This window comes from Patella vulgata, chromosome 5 (assembly GCF_932274485.2).
Source record: "Patella vulgata chromosome 5, xgPatVulg1.2, whole genome shotgun sequence".
In the NCBI taxonomy this organism is placed as follows: Eukaryota; Metazoa; Mollusca; class Gastropoda; family Patellidae; genus Patella; species Patella vulgata.
The window spans coordinates 26,166,105-26,185,794 of NC_065883.2; the positions used below are offsets into that span (position 1 = coordinate 26,166,105).

Consider the following 19,690-nt stretch of genomic DNA (forward strand, 5'->3'; position numbering starts at 1 on the left):
TGTATCTGTATCCCATGCATAATGAGGTCATTTATAAATGGCAAGTAGCATATTCAGTTTTGTCCACATTTTAAAACATAGAATGTGTTTTATATTAAAGATACATTATGGGAGATTTGGTAACGAGTTGGCAGTTCTCACTATAATAGTTAAAAACTAGATAATGTAAAGGCAATTTGGTGAAAATTTCATTCAAATTGATCCACTATGAACCGAAAACTAAGCGACTGAAATTCCCATAAGCCTCGGTCATCATTACTAAAGTCAGTACGATAAACAGCATAGTCTCGATTATCCATTTAATCGTTTAATCGAGAAGGAAAGTTATGCAGTAAATCGGCTTACAATCCACGAAAGATCGCAGGCTAGTGCTGCCATCTAGAGTTGATTATGGCCTGGATAGGTTAATTAATGTCTAATTAATAATTTAGATAACATTTCAGGCCTAAAGAAAGACCTGAAATAGGCAGATTTAGCTCTTGCATAATGTATGTTTAATCAAATATGAGCTTTTCACTTTTAAGAGTTGCTACCCTCATCTCAGTTCCAACAAAGATATGTTAAGAGATGGTGCCAGAGGATAATAAGTGGTATTGATTCAATGTCTTGGTACAAGACACATGCTGCTCAAAGAAAAGTTGAGTCAAATCATTTTGAACATTTATAAAGTTATTACCTCTATTCTACCAGTGTCTGGTTGAAACTTTTTAGCAGGATCTTCTGTAGTCATTCTACACTGAATAGCACAGCCGTTTAGTTTAATATTATCCTGAGCTAATTTTAATGCCTCTAGTTTATGTCCTTCAGCTATTCTTATCTGAGACTGTACTAAATCTACTCTGTAATTATTAGAAATAAAAAAAACCCCTAGAACTGACTGTATAGAGAGAGAAAGAATGTTCACTTGACACAAACCAGGTCATTTTGGGACTAATGTTTGGTACAATTCTGTTCAATAAATCACTTTCATGTTGGTGTTTCTTTAGCTGTTAGAGGAAACTGAAGAACTGGGAGACAACATATGTGATCGAGCAGGCAACCCTACCTTATGATCAAATCCCTCCCCCACCCCCTCAACTGACTGTGTACAAATAATGTACAAATGAGATGAATGTTGGTTACCAGTATTTCAACTGATTCACTTATCATCAACCACACATGAAAACCATCCATTTTCTGAAATTTGAACATGACTTAGGTTATGGTTTTAAATAGCCCTTCAAAAGATTTAACTAGTTTTATGCCCTCCCAAGAGACATATTTCAAAAATAAAAAAAAAATGTTACATGGCTTACCCAGTGACTTCCTCTGTAACAGTGTGTTCAACCTGTAATCTAGCATTTACTTCAATGAAAAAGAAATTGCCTGTGTTATCCAATAAAAACTCAACAGTACCAGCATTTTCATAACCGACATGTCTACAAAGCTTGACTGCGTCTGCCGTCATTCTGTCTCTAATTGCTGGGTCTAGATGAGGGGCTGGTGCAATTTCCACAACCTTTTGATGACGTCTTTGAACAGAACAATCTCTTTCATACAAATGTATCACATTACCATGACTATCACCTACAGCAGAAAAGAAACATAAGTTAAAGGATCTATATCGCGACACACAAGCAGCCCAAATTCAATTGCAATCACTTGTACCTGGTTAGACCAGTCTACATTGGCTTTGAATTTTACAGAATCATGTATAACTTACCTAATATTTGTACCTCTATATGTCTTGGTCTTTCTATAAATTTTTCTAAAAATAAGGAACCATTACCAAAAGCTGTTAGTGCCTCAGATGTAGCACGATTAAAATTCTCCTCAATTTCCTGTAAAGTTTAAACAAACACGTTAGAAACACAGGCGATCATGGACTGGAAATTCTTGTTCTCAGAACGGATACTATTTACATCACAATAGTGGTCCACACTGGAAGTGTTGTCAGAAAGGAACAAATTTAACCATTTTGTTCTTAGAATCAAGATAAAAGTGATAATGTAAACAGACTTTTGTCCACAGTCCAGCATTCATACGGAGGCAGACCATCAAATTTCACCATCTCGGTATCCACAGATTGTAGTTTGTCTATTTATAGCAATTCTCTCTTTCTCTTTTCTTGGGGGGTTGGATGGCCGAATGGCTAGCGTGCGTGCTGTATCATAACATCTGCGATTGAGTCAACTGACATGGTTTCGATTCCCTGGTTGTACGTGACAAGGAGTTGGGTCATTTCTCCCCTTTTCCATGTCTATTTTTGTTGTTTTTTGGTCTAAAGTGGATGAAGAGAGTTTTGGTAAATATTCATGATTTTGAGGCAGAAGAATAACAGAGTTAACAGGTTGGTTACATTGATATGTACGGTGAATAGTTACATGTTTTTAGTATGCTACTTCAAGTTTGTGTATCTCAAAATATTGGTGGTCAACCTCCTACAAATTTTGGTGAAAAGACATGATCATTTTTTTCTCTCTCTGTAGTGAAAAGCATGCAGCCCAATGAAAAAATGGGGTAAAGTTGGAAGCTATGAGACCGAATTAACATTGAAGTTAATGGGGAAATTAATGGTGGTCTGAATCCTATATAATAATATGCGGTTATCTCCCTTTGATACAGGTAGGATTCATACCCTTACTACTTTCATGAAAGACGTCATGGTGATTAGAAATACATTGATCAAATGTGACTTACATCTAATTCTCGTACAACTCGCATACCACGACCACCTCCACCAAACGCAGCTTTAAATATAACAGGAAGACCATGATCCTTGCAGAACTGAACGGCTTCTCCAGCAGATTTGACAGGTCCATCAGTACCAGGAACCACAGGTACTCCTAATAAAACACAATTGCATTTCGTGAATATGTAACTTTAAAATACTAAAAAACTGCATTTCATGCATCAATACATACAGTGTGGCTCACATGGATTTAATTTACAAATCATGACGTGCATCATAGTTTGCATTAGATTTTATCATGTATTGTTTCGATTTTTTTAAAAATAAAGTTCTTCACACCAGGTGTTAATTTCTAACTGTTATTAACACTCATTAATATCATGGACCTTATAATACTGGCTACTCCCACGTTGTCTCGCCGAAAGTCTCGTGCGGCATGCATTCAGCGGTATTGCTTTTCATAACAAAGTCCATGGCCCTTTTTTTTTATAAAATATGATAATGTTTAGAGTATAATATGTTGACAGCAATGTTTCTGAAACTCAATTCTGTTAACTTTTCAGATTAGGAATGAGATGTACATGAAAAAAATACTAAAATCCAAATTTCAACACTTAATATTATTTAGTACCAGTTGAACAGAATGATATCATTGAAGGAAATTTGAAAGTTTAAAATTAGATGTGGAAACTATCAGCAATAATAACATTAGTGTCACAAAGCCAATTTTTACAAAACTTTTGATCTATCTGTATGTAGATAATTAAACTGTTATCCTTCAAGACTACATAAGGAATTTCATTCTATTCTAGACAGCCAACTATAACATGTTTTAGACAAGGTCTGATTTACGATGAATAGTTAACGGCACCACCGATAAAACAAGTAACTTGTGTTCAGATTTCAGGAACTAGGTAAATGTGTTATAACAATACTGCTTTGTCCTCTAGTTTCGACAGACTAACCTGCTTGAATAGCAGCTTGACGAGCTTCTACTTTATCTCCCATCTTTCTGACAACTTCTGGTGATGGACCAATAAAATTAATACCAGCATCAACGCATGCTTGAGCAAAATCTGATCTTTCTGATAAAAACCCATAACCTGGATGTACTGCATCAACTCCATTCTCCTGTAATATTATCAATATTTGTGGTACATGTCACATAGAACGTGGAGAAGAATATTGTTTGGGCATAATTTCTTGTGCCATTACTTATTTCAATTCCAACTGCCAATCTTTTACATTCACTGCGATTAAGTATCAACGTGAACTTATTAATTTGTTTCTCTGCACAATTCAACAAACTAGTCTGACAACTTTGCGCCAGTCTGTGAAATGTGAGAATCACATCTTCTTAGCCTATGGCAGTACTTCAACCTTTGACTTTAATCAAGTTTTTTTAAATTGACAGTTACAGGGGTAGCCTTGATCGCTCTAGCCCAAATTGTCTAAACAAAATAATGTTAATTGAGTATATTGGTCTCTCTCGGGAGAAAGAAAGAGAAAATGGGTTTAACATCCACTAGACATTAGTGCTGGGTATTGCGACGGCAGTCTCGATATGATACATATTGCCCATTTGGGTGCTACGATACGATTTGTATAGCGATTCATAATCAGGTCAATATTTACCTTACATCTTGACACGTACAAATGTTGTGATCTATATGTACCACACTACTTCACTCACTCATTGACACGCCTTTTGATCTAAAGTGCACGCATAAGACCACATGACCACCTACACCCCCTCTATGATTCATGGGGAAGTTGGGTGTTCGATTGGTTAGTGCGTGCGAGTTGAATCAAAAGGTCTGTCATTGAGTTAAGTTGCGTGGTTTCAATTCCCCACTTGAAAGTGACAAGGAGTAGGGTCGCCTGTCCAACCTAGTGGGTTTTCTCTAGGTTCTTCGGTTACCTCACAATGCTAAAGACCCCTACGCGCAAGCAAATTATTGAAATAAAATTGAACTATATGTTAGTCCTGAAATGACCTAGTTTGTGTCAAGTGGACATGAAACCCCATTTCTCTCTCTCTATGACTCATGGGAAATATTGTTTTTCCTCTCAACCAATCCAATTATGTACAGACAATTCTGAAAATTCATTCTATTACGTCCATAACTAAGGTTCATTGTAGTCAAAGTGGAGATAATTTTGGCTAAATCAATTAAGACTCAGGCAGCACATAGAAACAACTACAAGTGAATGTACATTAGAGAAATCACAGCAGTTGTGTTCAAAATCAATTAAATTAATTCAAGACGTCACTTTGCTACCCTAAACCTCGCTAATCAATAATCAACTTTGTTAAATATACAAAATATAACATCCATGTCAATTAGAAACATTCATCAAAGCTATAAAAACATATCCCCATAATATATCATCAAAGCTAACAATGGAGTGTTGAATTTTCAATAAATCAGGCCTACCTTTGCTATGTGTATTATTTCTGGTATATTAAGATAAGCAGCTACAGGTGGAAGACCTTTTCCTATTAAATATGATTCATCAGCTTTCTGTCGATGCATGTGCATCATATCTTGTTCTGAATAAATAGCCACTGTTCTTATGTTCATTTCTGTACATGCTCGGAACACTCGTATTGCAATTTCACCTGAAAATATACATAACTAATTCATATTCATGGAATCATGTCATAATAGGGTATGATAAAATCATAAAAAACATAGGTAAGTAATTCAAAGTTGAATTTAAGAATAAGCAAATTTTCCCAATCTAATTATTTAATATATATAAACTGGCAGATTATCGCCATTCAAGGGATGTCCACTCTAAAGATCGGTAGCATTATTTCTCTTACGTCTTTCTGGTAAATCATATGGTTTTTTTCACTTTGAGTGATGCCTGTATCATTACAGGTCCGGGACTGGACAGTGCAGTGGACGCTTACAGATGGCCCCCGGTTCCATTCACTTGATTTGATATTTGTTGTTTAAAGCGAGAATTTCAAATTTTCTAAGAAAGTCAAAACATAATTATTTCTATGTCTTTTGCTCAATAGGTTATCAAATCACTATTATACGATCATGGGCATTATTTCCCACCCTTAAAAATCTATGACACAGGAAATAACAACACAATTACCTCCCCTGTTTTGCTATTGACAACACGGGGCAGCCATTTTCCAACGTTGGAATTTGAAGTTAAAAATGATATTTTTGCCAATTTCTCAGCTGGCAATAGCGAATTATAGGATTAATAGGATTATTCTTTAACAAGGTAGGACTGTTTATGGATACCATCTATTTTAAGGCTTTATTTTAATACATTTTAAAAATATAACTTGAAAATTTGCAATTGCAACTTTAATTCTTGCTACATCTGTGTAGTTTATCTTGTCCCCAGGTTGGTCTTGTCGGTTTTGTTTTGCCTGTACACTTACTATAAGAGAAACAAGGGTGTTTTTGCCACCTAATCCTGGGCACATTTTTACGATGAATATATATATATGTTAATCAAACTGTTTTTCAAGCAAAGACCATTTGTAAACAATTCTTTATGTATTAAATGTCTAATAAACAAATTCTTTACCTCTATTGGCCACCAGTAATTTTTTAATAGGAGCATTTGTAAGTTCTTGTGACGTCTGTGATTTATATGTTCTGTATAGTTGGTTGTACTGGAGTGGCCTCCCTTTGGGTTCATGATTCAAAATAACCTGCGAAAGATTATTACCAGTGGCTTGATGGATTTTGGTCACTTGGCGCTGAAGACGCAACATTTTGTATTCAAAAACAATTTCTATATGCTTCTAAAACCTGTAATAAGAAAATATTAAGTTAAATGGCAATACCATACAAATAATTTCAACATTTAGTATCTTCCAGATATTGTTAATACGAATTCCAGCTTACAACCATAAGAGAACATTTTCAATTTCAAATATTTTGATTTGAAATGAAATGAAATGAGGGATTTAACGTCCAGCTGCTCTGCTCGGACTCAGCTAATGAAGAAGGGCATACACCATACAGTGTGCGATGAGGGAAATTTTGCCCGGCGGTTGCGCTATGACATACTCTTTTATGGGATTTCAACTGTCAAGGGATCTTTTATGTGCAAGCCAATGTGTACATGACTAGACAGCTGTCCTTGTCCGGCCCACCGTCCTGCATCACTGACAAGGGAAAACCACGCCTGAAAATCCTGATGAACTTTCTCGGCCAACACTGGGAGCGCATCCGCAACCTCCAGGCTAGTCAGCCAGCGTCTTACTCACTTAGCAACCGTGGCATTGAATATGGATTTGGTAGCTTAACCTGTAGGCTGTCCAATAATATATTTTTTAAAAATGTGTCTAATATGTTCATATTTTAAAGTTGATGCACAGCAATAATCCGATACTTACTGGTTCAATGCTTTTTGTACCAACAGCTGTTAGCCATATATTAATGCATGCAAAGAGTAAAATAGGTGACCATTAGAAAATTCAAATCAATAAGCATCCAGACAATGAGCGTCACACCTGACCAAACCCAATTATTATAATAAATAATGCATGCAACCTGTCATGTACCTCAGAATTCCATTGATACATCAATAATATAATACATTTTCTTTGAGTGGCATTTACCAATTGACACACGTAATAAATGTAATAAATATATACATTATAAAGCAAATAAAATACTGAATATGATAGAATACATGGTATTTCCTTTCCTTTTCGTAATTAAAACATAACCATTGATTTGTAAGTCTTGATATATTCTTTCCATTAAAATGATTTACCGCCCTTGATCACATGAATAGTGTGTACATCAATTATCTAAACAACTTTATGTACCAATACATCCTTCCTGAATCCTGTTTAAGTACACAGTATAGCCCTGTTATGTGTCAAGAATACTATAAATGTCTCTAATATACTATCTTCATATCATCTAACCTATATTGCTACTCAACAAGTAAACAACAAGTTTTAAATATCTAAATGAACACACGAAAAATAATAATACTTTATAAGAGAATGTCACTTTTATGAACAGCAGACATATTCATTTTAATAATAGAATCAATTTGAATGATGAATAATTACTCTTCATAATTTCAAAAGCTGTAATGATAAATTGTGCATTGAAATTTTATCATCCATGACTTGAAATATATCTAATATAAATAGAGAGACAGAGAAATAGGGTTTAACGTCCACTCAACACAAACTAGATCATTTCAAGACTAACACATGGTTCAATTTTATATCAATAATTTGCTTGCGCATAGGGATCATTAGCAGTGAGAGGAAATCGGAGGTTGGACTGGCAACCCTACACCTTGTCACGTACAACCGGGCAATTGAAAGCACACCAGTTGACTAAATGACAGACCTTTTGATACAGCACACATGAGCTAACCATTCAGCCATCCAACCCCCCTCTAATATAAATAAATAGTCTCCCATAAACAGAAGTACATCAGACTTAGGTGAAATTAAAACAGGAGTTTATTACATGACAATTTGGGTTTTACAACGCTATATACGATTGTCATTCATAATTCTATGATCTTGTAGTAATCACACAAATCTAACTGGTTTGTCCAACCTTTTTAATGCTATGAACTGAGTGTTGCTTAACCTTACTTTAAACTTTAGGTTGAAACAGAGTTGGCCAGTTAGTGATTATCTGTCTCCCTCTCCCCCACCAAGTCCTTGAAAGAGGTTAAAACAGGTGAGAGTTCTTTTTGACAACACTGCACTATAGTTCACATCTGATCGGGTCAGTCTAGATCTGGATTGTTCACACTCCCTTTCCTTTCCCTCTACTACACTTCACAGAGGCGGATTCAAGGGGGGGGGGGGGGCGAGGGGCGCGCGCCCCCCCTTATTTTCGACAGTGCCCTTTTTTACTGCTGAAAGTGCCTTTTCTCAGACCCAAATATGTCCGTTCCCAACCCGTTGCAGGGATCTTAAATGACGCAAACCATCGATTCAAACACATCAGTCTGGTCTAATTAATGCTTCCACTTTCAAACGAAATCTTGTTGTTTAGCTGACGGTGCCCTAATCCTATAGAGTGACTATAGACCTATAGACAGACATCTTGTGGAATCGGCGGCGTATACACTCATGTCCATCACCGACGCGCATGAGTGCAAGTTGATGTAGCATTGTTTCATGTGTGGACAGTACAAAGTACAAGTTACAAGGCTTAAATAGTGAAGTGGCTAGGGAATAGATTCGTCTTTTTTCCCATCATAATGCCTCGCTCGCCCTTGACAATTTTCGAGCCGCATGTTCAACTGGCTTTTTTGCTCGATTTTAAGGCTCTTTTTCAACGATTTCTGAACGTTTACTTAGACGAAAATATCAGCCAAATAGCTCTTGGAATGGCTACAGATGCAAGTAAATGACAGATAATTTTCTTGGGGGGACCCCCCCCCCACAAAAAAAAATCTCCTCTCAGCGGCGTGCCCCGTCTCCGCGGTCAGTGCCCTCATTTTGCGGCGCCCCCCCTTTTCAAAATTCATAGATCCGCCCCTGCTTCACTAGATCTTTCGAGGCAAGTTTCCTTGGAAACAAGATTTCACGATATCACAATGGGGGGAAGCACAAGTAAAGTCCTATTAAAGTATTATAGTAGTAGTACAAAAAGTATTAATATGCCTACAACAGCTGTTGTAAAGATTATATTCACAAAAGTTATAGTATACTAATTATACAGTCATTTGCATGTTAAATAAACATTTCAGAATTTGTTTATAACAGTAAGTCACAGACACCATTTCCAAATTGTTGAATTCTATTAATTTAAACTTTTAAATAATCAAACTTTATTTCTCATTTATTTAAAGATTCATTACGTAAGAGCTAAATCTGTCTATTGTAGGTCTTTTTTTCTGGTTTCAAATATTACATAAATTATTACCTAGACATTTATTCGCATGGAAAGACAATATTTAACTCTCTAATTCATTAGATGACTTAGATATTGAGTGCATCAGACATATCTGCATTAAAGGATCAATAGGGGTGCCACTCACAGAGACAGCCGATAGAAGGACTGAAAATCAAGCATTTGTTTATTATTGTGGCAAAGGTACTTGACAATCAAGAATATGAACTGTCAAGGACAATCATCAAGGACAATTTAGTCTGTTTCTTGTCGAAACTTCAATTTGGCTGAAATTTGCAGTATATTAATTTCTCATCATCTATATATGAACTATTATAACAAGATTGGTCAGCTCTATATCTAAGTCGGACATAATGCCTCTTTATATTTAATAATCACACAGGTGTATTAAAACAGACCTATCCAATAATAATTCCCCAATGAATAAACCTGTGTAAGTCCCCAACACAATAAACAAGATTCGATGCTGAACCATAAAACAAAGAAAGAAAAATCACAAAAAATTTTGCATGCCAATAGCTGTAAATATGATTGTTCTTTAATTAGACCCCCCCCTCCCCCATTTTTTGTGTTTTCGGTAATTTTTCAACCTACTTCAAAAGTTGAAATTTTAAAGCAACGTTTACACGATTCTTAGACATAGACATTAATGTTTATCATAATAACACATTCTATGGTACATATCGCTTGTGTGATAAATTTCATAATCTACTGTGCGATATCTCCTTGGTCTATTAAAAAAGAACTACTTTTTTATTAATAGTAACTTCTTTCTTTATTAAAAAGGAACTATTTTTATTTAATTGACCTTGATGGAACGTAGCTGTCAAAAAATGATGTATCACTACGCCGTAATGTAAACAGATTCAGTAAAAGTGAAATCTATAGCAAAGAATTATATTTATTTATTTGTGCATGTAAGAAAAAATTGGGTGATAAATAAAATCTCCTACTCGTCTTTTTTGATATAAAGAAATATCAACACTCGTCGATGAAGTAAAAGAAAACTCGGCAAAGCCTCATTTTTACTTACTTTATTGACTTGTGTTGATATTTTTTGATATCAAAAAAGACTTGCTACAGATTCTCTATATAAGCATAAAATTTTTAAAAATAACTAACTGTTCCTTTTGCATGACTTCAAAAAGAAATGAAGCTGTTTATCATATACAATCTATAAAACTTGTTACAAACTTGTAGCAAAATGAAAAGAAATGAAGCTGTTTATCATATACAATCTATAAAACTTGTTACAAACTTGTAGCAAAATGAAAAAAAATCAACAATAATCTTCACTTACTTTGGTGCAAATGACTTTTAATATCTTGTATTATTTTCCCATTTTACATAATGATTCCCATTCAAGCATGAAGCTAAAAGAAAAAAGTATGTACATGTATCTATGTATAATACATAGCTGATCTCAATGTGTTTGGACTTTGGACTGTTGAATTCAGGTAAATAAATTATACAGACCATAAATGCAAAAAGTTGAACTTTGAATCTTTTATGTCGAGACATATGTGAGACAGACTGATTGAAAATGATAAGATACTCTCATTATTCTGTTTATACAACTTGTCCCACAATGACCAGTGACATTAAAGTGATTATTATTATAGTAATATATGTAATTTTATCAAAACAAATGAGCTGTCACTCTTATTTTCATAGTTGTAATAAAGTTAAAGTTTAATTTGCATAATTTTCTAATGTTGAAACAAAAGGTCATGCTCTTTGTTTCTGTCCAATGACAGACATTGTAAAATCTTTTGACAGATTGTCAACTAGAGACATAGAGAGAGATTAGGGTTTAACGCCACACGACACAAAGAAGACCAATTTGGGACTAACATATGATGCAATAATTCACTTGCAGGTAGGGGTCTTTAGCTAAGGGAGGAAACTGGAGGACCCGGAGAAAAGCCACAAGGTTGGACAGGTGGCCCTACTACTTGTCACGTACAAACGGGGCAACAAAACCATGCCACTTGACTCAATGACAGTCCTTATGATCTAACACACACATGTTAAACCAAAGCAACCTGTTATTACTCCATATAAATAGTTCATGGTCACATATCTGTAGTAGGCTCTACGGCAATTTCATATTTTACTATTTAAAAACGTTAAAATATGAAATTGAAGTACTGAGCTGTTCAGATATATGATTACTAGATTTGCTTAACTGGTTTATATAACTCATTTAAGGAAATTCATTGTTCCGTTGCATAAGTGACTTGATAATTGTGCCTATAATAATCTGTAACTTGGACAATATCAAGGCAACTTATCAAGTGTGGAATTTTGGGACTTCCTGTCATCCTCATAAAGGAATTGAATACGGCCATTTCTTCAAAAAATATAACAGTGTTACAGATAGTTGTGCAGGGAGTGAGAGAAATGTGGTTTAACATCCACTTAGCACAAACTAGGTCATTTTGGGACTAACATGATACAATTTTATTTTAATAATTCTAAGAGGAAACTGGAGGACTCAGATAAAACCTACAAGCTTGAGTATTCGACCTTACTCCTTGTCACCTACACCACTAGACTAAATGACAGACCTAATGATCTAAAGTGCATGCATTAGACCTCCTGTCATATGGGACTAGATATTTCTAGAGTTGTTCACACAGAATTAACTGCTCCTCTGATACACACCAAATGTCAACTGGTACGTATGTACTACTTGTTTCTTCACTATACTCAATAACAAAACAACCAAGAGATAAATCCACTTGTGTAGGGTATGGTACCCTCCCATTTTGTTCTGGTGGTTTTATTATCCCTACTTATATACCCTCTCTATAGCTAAAATAGATTCTTCCATAAAGCATCCCATTTAGGCTACAGCACATAACAGATTATATCAAAACAAACAGAAAAAAGAATGAAAAATTAATTTATATAGAAATTGTATAAAATATGTAACAAAACAAGATAGGAAACATGTAGATAGAAACACAGAAACAGTAGTCCAGTATTTACAAAGCACTGGCACTCCAAACAGTAGTCCAAATATAAGATTTACAAAGCACTGGCAATCCAAACAGTAGTCCAAATATAATATTTACAAAGCACTGGTTCAGATCATGAAAAATGAATATATTGAAAAATTCATTCAAATTACCGCATTCAGAGGAAATAATGAAGATGTATTAGTGTAAACTGTTTATTATCATAGCAACGGTACTTGACAATTGAGACTAAGTTTTGATTATTCAGTTCATCGTTTAATTTTTAAATCTCACTGGTGATTAATCCATTTAAATCTCTGCTATCTGATATTCTAGAAAGTTGATTATGGACTTGACATGTTAATAAATGTCTAATTAATAATTTATATAACATTTGAAGCCAATACACCTGCAGCCTCTTACAATAAATGATAGTTTATGTCTCATAGTACTTAATACTTAGCATGTTCAAGATGTGAAATTTTCTATTCTGAAATATTGAACGTGGCTATATTTATTAATAGTCAAAAAGTCCTTCATCTACACAGATTCAAGCCAAAACATTCCTATATTTCATTGCTTGGCATGTGTTTACCTTGACCTTTTGAATTTATCTATTTTGCTAAAGGCATTCCTGTATGCCAGTGGTTCTCAACCTTTTTTGCCAACGACACACCTTTTGAAACACATGAAAACATAGCGGCACACCTAGCTAAATACATATTATGAAAAATATTTGAATTTTGCAAAATAAAAACATGGCAAGTCAGACGTCATACAACTGTAGACAGAGACCAGTCATAGACACATCGACTGACTCGAACTAAATAAAGAAAAACCCAGCTATAACTTAATATCAGTAGACACCAGTGAATAGGCCTACTCAATTGGGATCATGTGGTTTTTTGCATTTTCTTAGTGTGCCGTTCAACTTCAAAATTCTGCGGCACACTTAGGAAGATCTCGTGGCACACAGGACTGGTTGAGAATCACTGTTGTATACTGTTGAATATTAATTTTACATAATATGTTAAATTGTATGTATGAAAGCTTTCACCCATCAAATTAGATATATGGATAACTAGAATTCTAGCACTTCTCAGCAAAGTCAATAAAAATTATTCCAAATGTTCACTCTTGTGGAACATGTTGTATGTGAAAATGATTACAGCAACTCTGTTAGATAAATTTGAATTTTGAGATAATTTAGTGGTTTGCTCTCATAATGATGCTTAATTTCTCAAGGTCCAATATTTCAAATTGTATATTAGGAATCTGACATTGAAACCAAACCAGACAATTTTTGTTAATATGTATAAATAATGTTTATTTTTTCAGGAATACAGCTGATAACACATATAGACTCATCTTTGACCCTGTGAGAAAGGTGTTTTTTTGTATTTGTTTAACTGATATAGCTTTAGACAACAAAACCTTTGGATTGTCTTTTAAAGGGACAGTAGCAATAGTTAGTGACAGATAAAAATAATGGATTTTGATTTGAATATTTTTACTAGATAAATATATGAAGTGGTAATTAAACACAGAAATAACCTGCAAATTTCCATTACTCACAAAAAAAGCGAAAATCTATTTGGAAGTTGTCACTCTCCATGTGCATGAGTTATAGACAGGTTTATCCATCACAAGGTAACTGCTGGTCAAAAAGTTTGTCTCCAACTAAATGAAATGAAATGAAATGGAGTTTAACGTCCTACTGTTCTGCTCCTAACCTGGGCTAATGAAGACGGGCATACGCCATACAGTGTGCTATGAGGGAAATTTTGCCCGGAGAGCGGCACTACGGCCTACTCTTATATCGAATTCCAACTGCCAAGGGATCTTTTACATGCACGCCAATGTGTACACGGGACCTCGGTTTTTCGTCCCATCCAAACGACTAGACAGCTTTCCTTGTCAGCCCCTCCGTCCTGCATCACTGACAAGGGAGAACCACGCCGGAAAATCTGGATGAACTTTCTCGGCCAATGCAGGGATCGAACACCTGACCTCCAGGCTAGCGAGCTAGCGTCTTACCCACTTAGCCACGTGATCCCCTTGTCTCCAACTGTATATGTAACTGACAACAGGACAATGTTATTTCTTTGAAAACATTTTTAGAGTGTTGGAGCAGAATAAAGGGTTCTAAGAGCCTTCCACACAGAATTAACCTGTTTTAAAATACAGATGTGACATCATCCTTGGCTTTGATGTTGGCATACCATTATTTCCAATAATGTACAGGCAACTTGCCAATCGTACATTATATATACTAAATGAAATATTGGACTCGTGTGATGTATTTCATTGAAAAGCATGTGCGGGATAGTGTCTGTATTTTAAGTTGATTAATGGTCTCAAGCTAAAGATATTGCGTAATATATTGAAACAACACTCGGCCAACGCCTCGTGAAGTATCAATATATTACTTAATGTCTCGCTCAACCATTAAACCATACTTATTCACCAAAATATATCTAAGATTCACCATAGAGAATTAATCAGTTTTAATTTTATTCATTGAAATATACAGTATCTACGATTCTCCTTTAAGGAAAAACCAATTTTTCAAACAGTGATTGTAATCTGACATTAAGAGCCAAGATAGTCACAATACACAGTAGCGTTTATTGATTACTTACTTTAAACTCCCACTGAAACTAAAACCTCATCTTACTTAAATCAGCAAATCAATTACTTAGTAGGCTAGAGCTAACCAGGTTTTCAGTTATATCATATATACTGTACAGACCATGCAATTTAAAATGATCATAAAAGATGCAAGAAAGGCTACTGCTACCATATTTTTGACCCTCCAACCTCAAAAAAATTTTTTAAAGAGATTGTATGCTTATCTCAATCATCATAAGTATATTGGCAATAGTATTCACAAATATTGACTCAGCCAGGGTTAATAAAAATATTTTTAAAAATACAGACCCAATCTAACACCCATTCAAATAACCCAGGCTTGCAATCGTGCATTAACTCCCTGCCCCAAAAGCCCAAACGAGATGGTGTAGCCTCTCAAATAAAATCCTGGATCATCAGCTCAAAATCCATAGACCTCCTAAGTACAAGCTGCACTACAAGATCTTTTCATAAATAAAATGTTTTGCATACATAAATAGGTGTCACGGTCGCTAAGCGGGTAAGACGCTGGCTCGCTAGTCTCAAGGTGGGTGTTCGATCCCTGCATTGGCCAAGAAAGTTCATCCAGATTTTCCGGTGTGGTTCCCCCTTGTCAGTGACGCAGGATGGAGGGCCTGACAAGGCGGATGTCTAGTCGTTCGGATGGTATGAAAAACCGAGTCCTATGTACATATTGGCATGCACGTAAAAGATCCCTTGACAGTTGGAATTCGATATAAGAGTAGGCCGTAGTGCCGCTGTCCAAGCAAAATTTCACTCATAGCACACTGTATGGTGTATGCCCGTCTTCATTAGCCCAGTTCGGAGCAGAACAGTGGGATGTTAAACCCCATTTCATTTCATTTCATTTGCATACATAAATAATGCCATTGTCAGTTAAGTAGACAAAATGTTCAAAATGAAATGTAATGGTGTTTAAGTTTAACATCCAACTTTCCTGCAACCACTGAGCTAATGAAGACAGTGGTGTTATGGCCTACACTTATTTCAGATTCCAATTAAAAAGGCTTCTTTCACGTACACACAAATGTTTTTGCGAGTCATCCAAATGCAATGTATACATATCATGCTTTTACTGAAAGGGGAGTACCCAATCTGATTAAAACACAGATCCTGGAATCTGGAAAAGTTGTTATTTAACTCGTGTTCTGCTTGAAATGAGGGGTCAACCAATCAAATGGTCTGTCGAATCGAGCTTTTGACCTTTTTGTGCGGAATTGTGGGTAGACATTAGTGGCAATAGAAATCAAAACAAAGCAAAAGTAGATAAAAAATACATGGCGGTCCCTAATTAAATGACTGACATAATCGGGTCAAATGTCGCTTGCTTGGTACCTGACGTCATAGAACGTGAACTCCCACTATAACTTGTTAGATCTACATGTAGTGTAGGCCATCCAAAGTATAAAGATAGGTTGCCAGGCAATGAAACATACGCCCACAGCAGCTAAATCGTCCGGGCAGTCAACAAGAGTTGTCGCATATTTTTACTTTTTTCGGTAATGAAACATTTATAATACACTAAAATCTGATTAAGAGCAACAACTCAGAAAACCATTAGAATTTGTTTGGTTTTTATAAAGTTCTGCCCCATGCTAACGTTTTGTATACAAAACTTTTAATACTGTATCATGGATTTAGCTGTTCCAAATTCATTGAAAATCAATATACTTGTTTGTCTCAAGATCCTAAACTCTGTGTATCAATTTAAAGTCAATCGGATATTAACTTTGGCCTCTAGAGCGTCCACAAATTTTTTTGAAGTGATCAAGGGCCATAACTCTGGCAGTAATTATTGGAAATCGCTGAAAATCAATAGGCTTCTTCGTCCTATGACCTTAAACTCTGTGTATAAATTTAAAGTCAATCGGATATTAACTGTGGCCTCTAGAGTTTCCACAAGATTTTTTGAAGTGATCAAGGGCCATAACTTTGGCAGTAATTATCGGAAATCGCTGAAAATCAATAGGCTTCTTCGTCTCATGGCCTTAAACACTGTATATAAATTTAAAGTCAATCGGATATTAACTTTAGCCTCTAGAGCGTCCACAAGCAATTGTGGACGCCGGACCGACGGACGGACGGGGGCGATGACAATATACGACCACATTTCAATATAGATCTATATTTTAATTAGATTGGGGAGTATCTGCCTAGTCTATTTTTCTGCTGCATGTTCTTACTCCACATTTATCATTATATATGTATGTACAAGGTTATACTTCATATTTTCATTTCATTCTTATACTTTCATTGCTACATCTTCATTGTATCATCCCAATGGTACATGTATATATCTCATTTCATTATATCATGTTATTCCAATACATGTATATTATTCTATGTAAAATATATTTTTGTATACATGTATATTGATGTATGTGTATGTTTTGTATACTGTTCTTAATGGACGTAATATGCAAATAAAAAAAAGTTGAACAATAGCATCAATACATTGTTCTTTGCCAGGCCCTTCATCCAGCAACAACCACATTGAACCCTCTTTTGGAGTAAGCCAGCATTTTACTAGCATTTTTCAGACAATTTTATCATTTATTGCTGATGAAACCACGTCAAGTGAAGGTCTATTCAAATCAATTATTGAACATTTAATTATTAAAAACCAAAGTAACAATAGGATTAAAAGACGCCCATTGGTGGCACTTTTCGTTTATGGTCTTCAGAGAATGCTTAATACTGCAAAATTTAAATTCTTCATATCTTTGTAAATAAGCCTGCAGTAAGCCTACTATTACTAGTAACACAACTGCACCATTGATGATGAGAAAGAGCTTTAAATGAGATTATCCTTTCTTTATGTTGACATTTTGTCCAAATAATCTACACAAATCCACCATTATTTCAAGTCATATCATAACAATTTATATCGATATTTGATACCGTTCTATGACAAATTGCCATTATTAATTCAAAATCAGTGTTTTTGTGTCCAAAATAGGCTATCCCTCAAAAAGTGATTTTCAATTCAAGCGAGCAATTTTGTGTAATACTATAGTCTACCGCATACAAGGGATTCCCCCTTGGCCATACTTGCATTACGATTTCAATTAAAGTAGCTAAGTCTCTAACTCAATATCATCCAAAATCGTCAACATTGAAAACACGATTTATTTGTCAAATTAAATCAACATTCATGTTGTGATCTTACCGGAAAAAGATGGGCTTTTGATATCCAATATTTAAGACAAAATAAACATTTTACCATTGGTACACGAATCGTGTACCATAATGCGCTTCAGCCCCAGTTAAGAGACTCGAGGGACGAGGCTAGACACATTGCACCAAATCAAACGGCATATGTAGACTGGAATAACCAGACGCTAGAAATTTGCACTCGCTTGAGACTGCTGGCTTATTTTGCCGAACATAACTGTTTTGAAATTGGAGTAAAAACGGAAACCATTGAATGTAAATCAGTTTATATACATTCATATTACAGTATTATATGCGTTGCGACCCACTTTTGTCAATTTCTAGGTCCCAAATGTTAGCGATTTAACTCCTTTAAACATGACAATTTCGAATTTGGTAAAAAGAACAGTATGTAATCAAATATCGATATACATTATTGTATCATATGAGAGTTCAAATACAGTAGGCCTACACAGGTATCGGTTTGATTTTAAATTAAAAATGATAATTTCATGTATTAAATTATCAAATATCGATATAAGTTACTATGATATGAATTGAAATAATTTTAGATTTGAGTGGATTTAGGTAAATATTGCGTCTCTTATATGTAATGCTTATTTTGCATGCTGTTCTGTCTTTAACGACACACGGATATCATCATAAATAAAGTCGAATTACCTGTAATGGCCTGTTAGCTACCCTAAGTGAATGCATTAGTCTACACTTTTTTAGTCTGTACCATGAGATACTAACCTAATTCTTTCAGTACCAATATGGCAATGGACCGGTGCTCCAGAGACGTCCAATATAGTATTAGTTGTAGTAGGTCTGGTGCCATAAAATTCGCCGTGCAAGTATTATAACCTTGACCTTGTTTATCTCCGTCTTCAAATATTGCCCTGGTCGGCCGTAATACAATACGGTGTTACTGATGCCTCGTCGTTTCAATTCAATGACTTATTTCAGCTGTTGTCAACGCGAAGGAACCTCATATTCCGTGAAAATGTGCCACAATAATTAAAGGGAGATTACTACAATTATTGACCTCCTGATAACCCCTTTATAATAATAATAATAATAGATACTTTATTTCAAAAGGGTTGAAAATTAGGCCAATGACCTTTCTTACATTTTGCCCTTTAAACAATAATTGAACATAGAAAAGAGATAGAAATTTATACATTAAAAATACAAAGAAAACAATTTGAAAATATATACATTACAGATGTACATAATTGGCACATAAAAGATGCGCAAGCCGCTTTATAGAATATTTACAGTGATGAGTGATAAGTGCTGCATGATTAACAACAATTTTTATAGTCAATATAAATCATAGTTCTATATAGAATTAACTTCCATTC

The 19,690-nt window shown here is 35.0% G+C and overlaps 1 protein-coding gene across 3 annotated transcripts in view; it reads right to left on the reverse strand.

The window, feature by feature from the left end:
- The window catches only part of LOC126820813 (pyruvate carboxylase, mitochondrial), a 35,728-nt gene extending 16,418 nt beyond the window's left edge, over positions 1 to 19,310 (reverse strand). For 2 of the 3 annotated variants that reach the window (XM_050548940.2, XM_050548938.2), the window contains exons 1-9: positions 19,080 to 19,310; positions 10,856 to 10,928; positions 6,233 to 6,459; positions 5,110 to 5,294; positions 3,637 to 3,802; positions 2,680 to 2,825; positions 1,703 to 1,820; positions 1,296 to 1,566; positions 677 to 839 (exon numbers count right to left, since the gene is read on the reverse strand). In XM_050548940.2, coding sequence (XP_050404897.1) covers positions 677 to 839; positions 1,296 to 1,566; positions 1,703 to 1,820; positions 2,680 to 2,825; positions 3,637 to 3,802; positions 5,110 to 5,294; positions 6,233 to 6,422 — 1,239 coding nt within the window. In that variant the 5' untranslated portion in view covers positions 6,423 to 6,459; positions 10,856 to 10,928; positions 19,080 to 19,310. The remainder of the gene's footprint in view (positions 1 to 676; positions 840 to 1,295; positions 1,567 to 1,702; positions 1,821 to 2,679; positions 2,826 to 3,636; positions 3,803 to 5,109; positions 5,295 to 6,232; positions 6,460 to 10,855; positions 10,929 to 19,079) is intronic. The other variant, XM_050548939.2, reaches the window with a different exon arrangement.
- Positions 19,311 to 19,690: the final 380 nt, after the last annotated feature.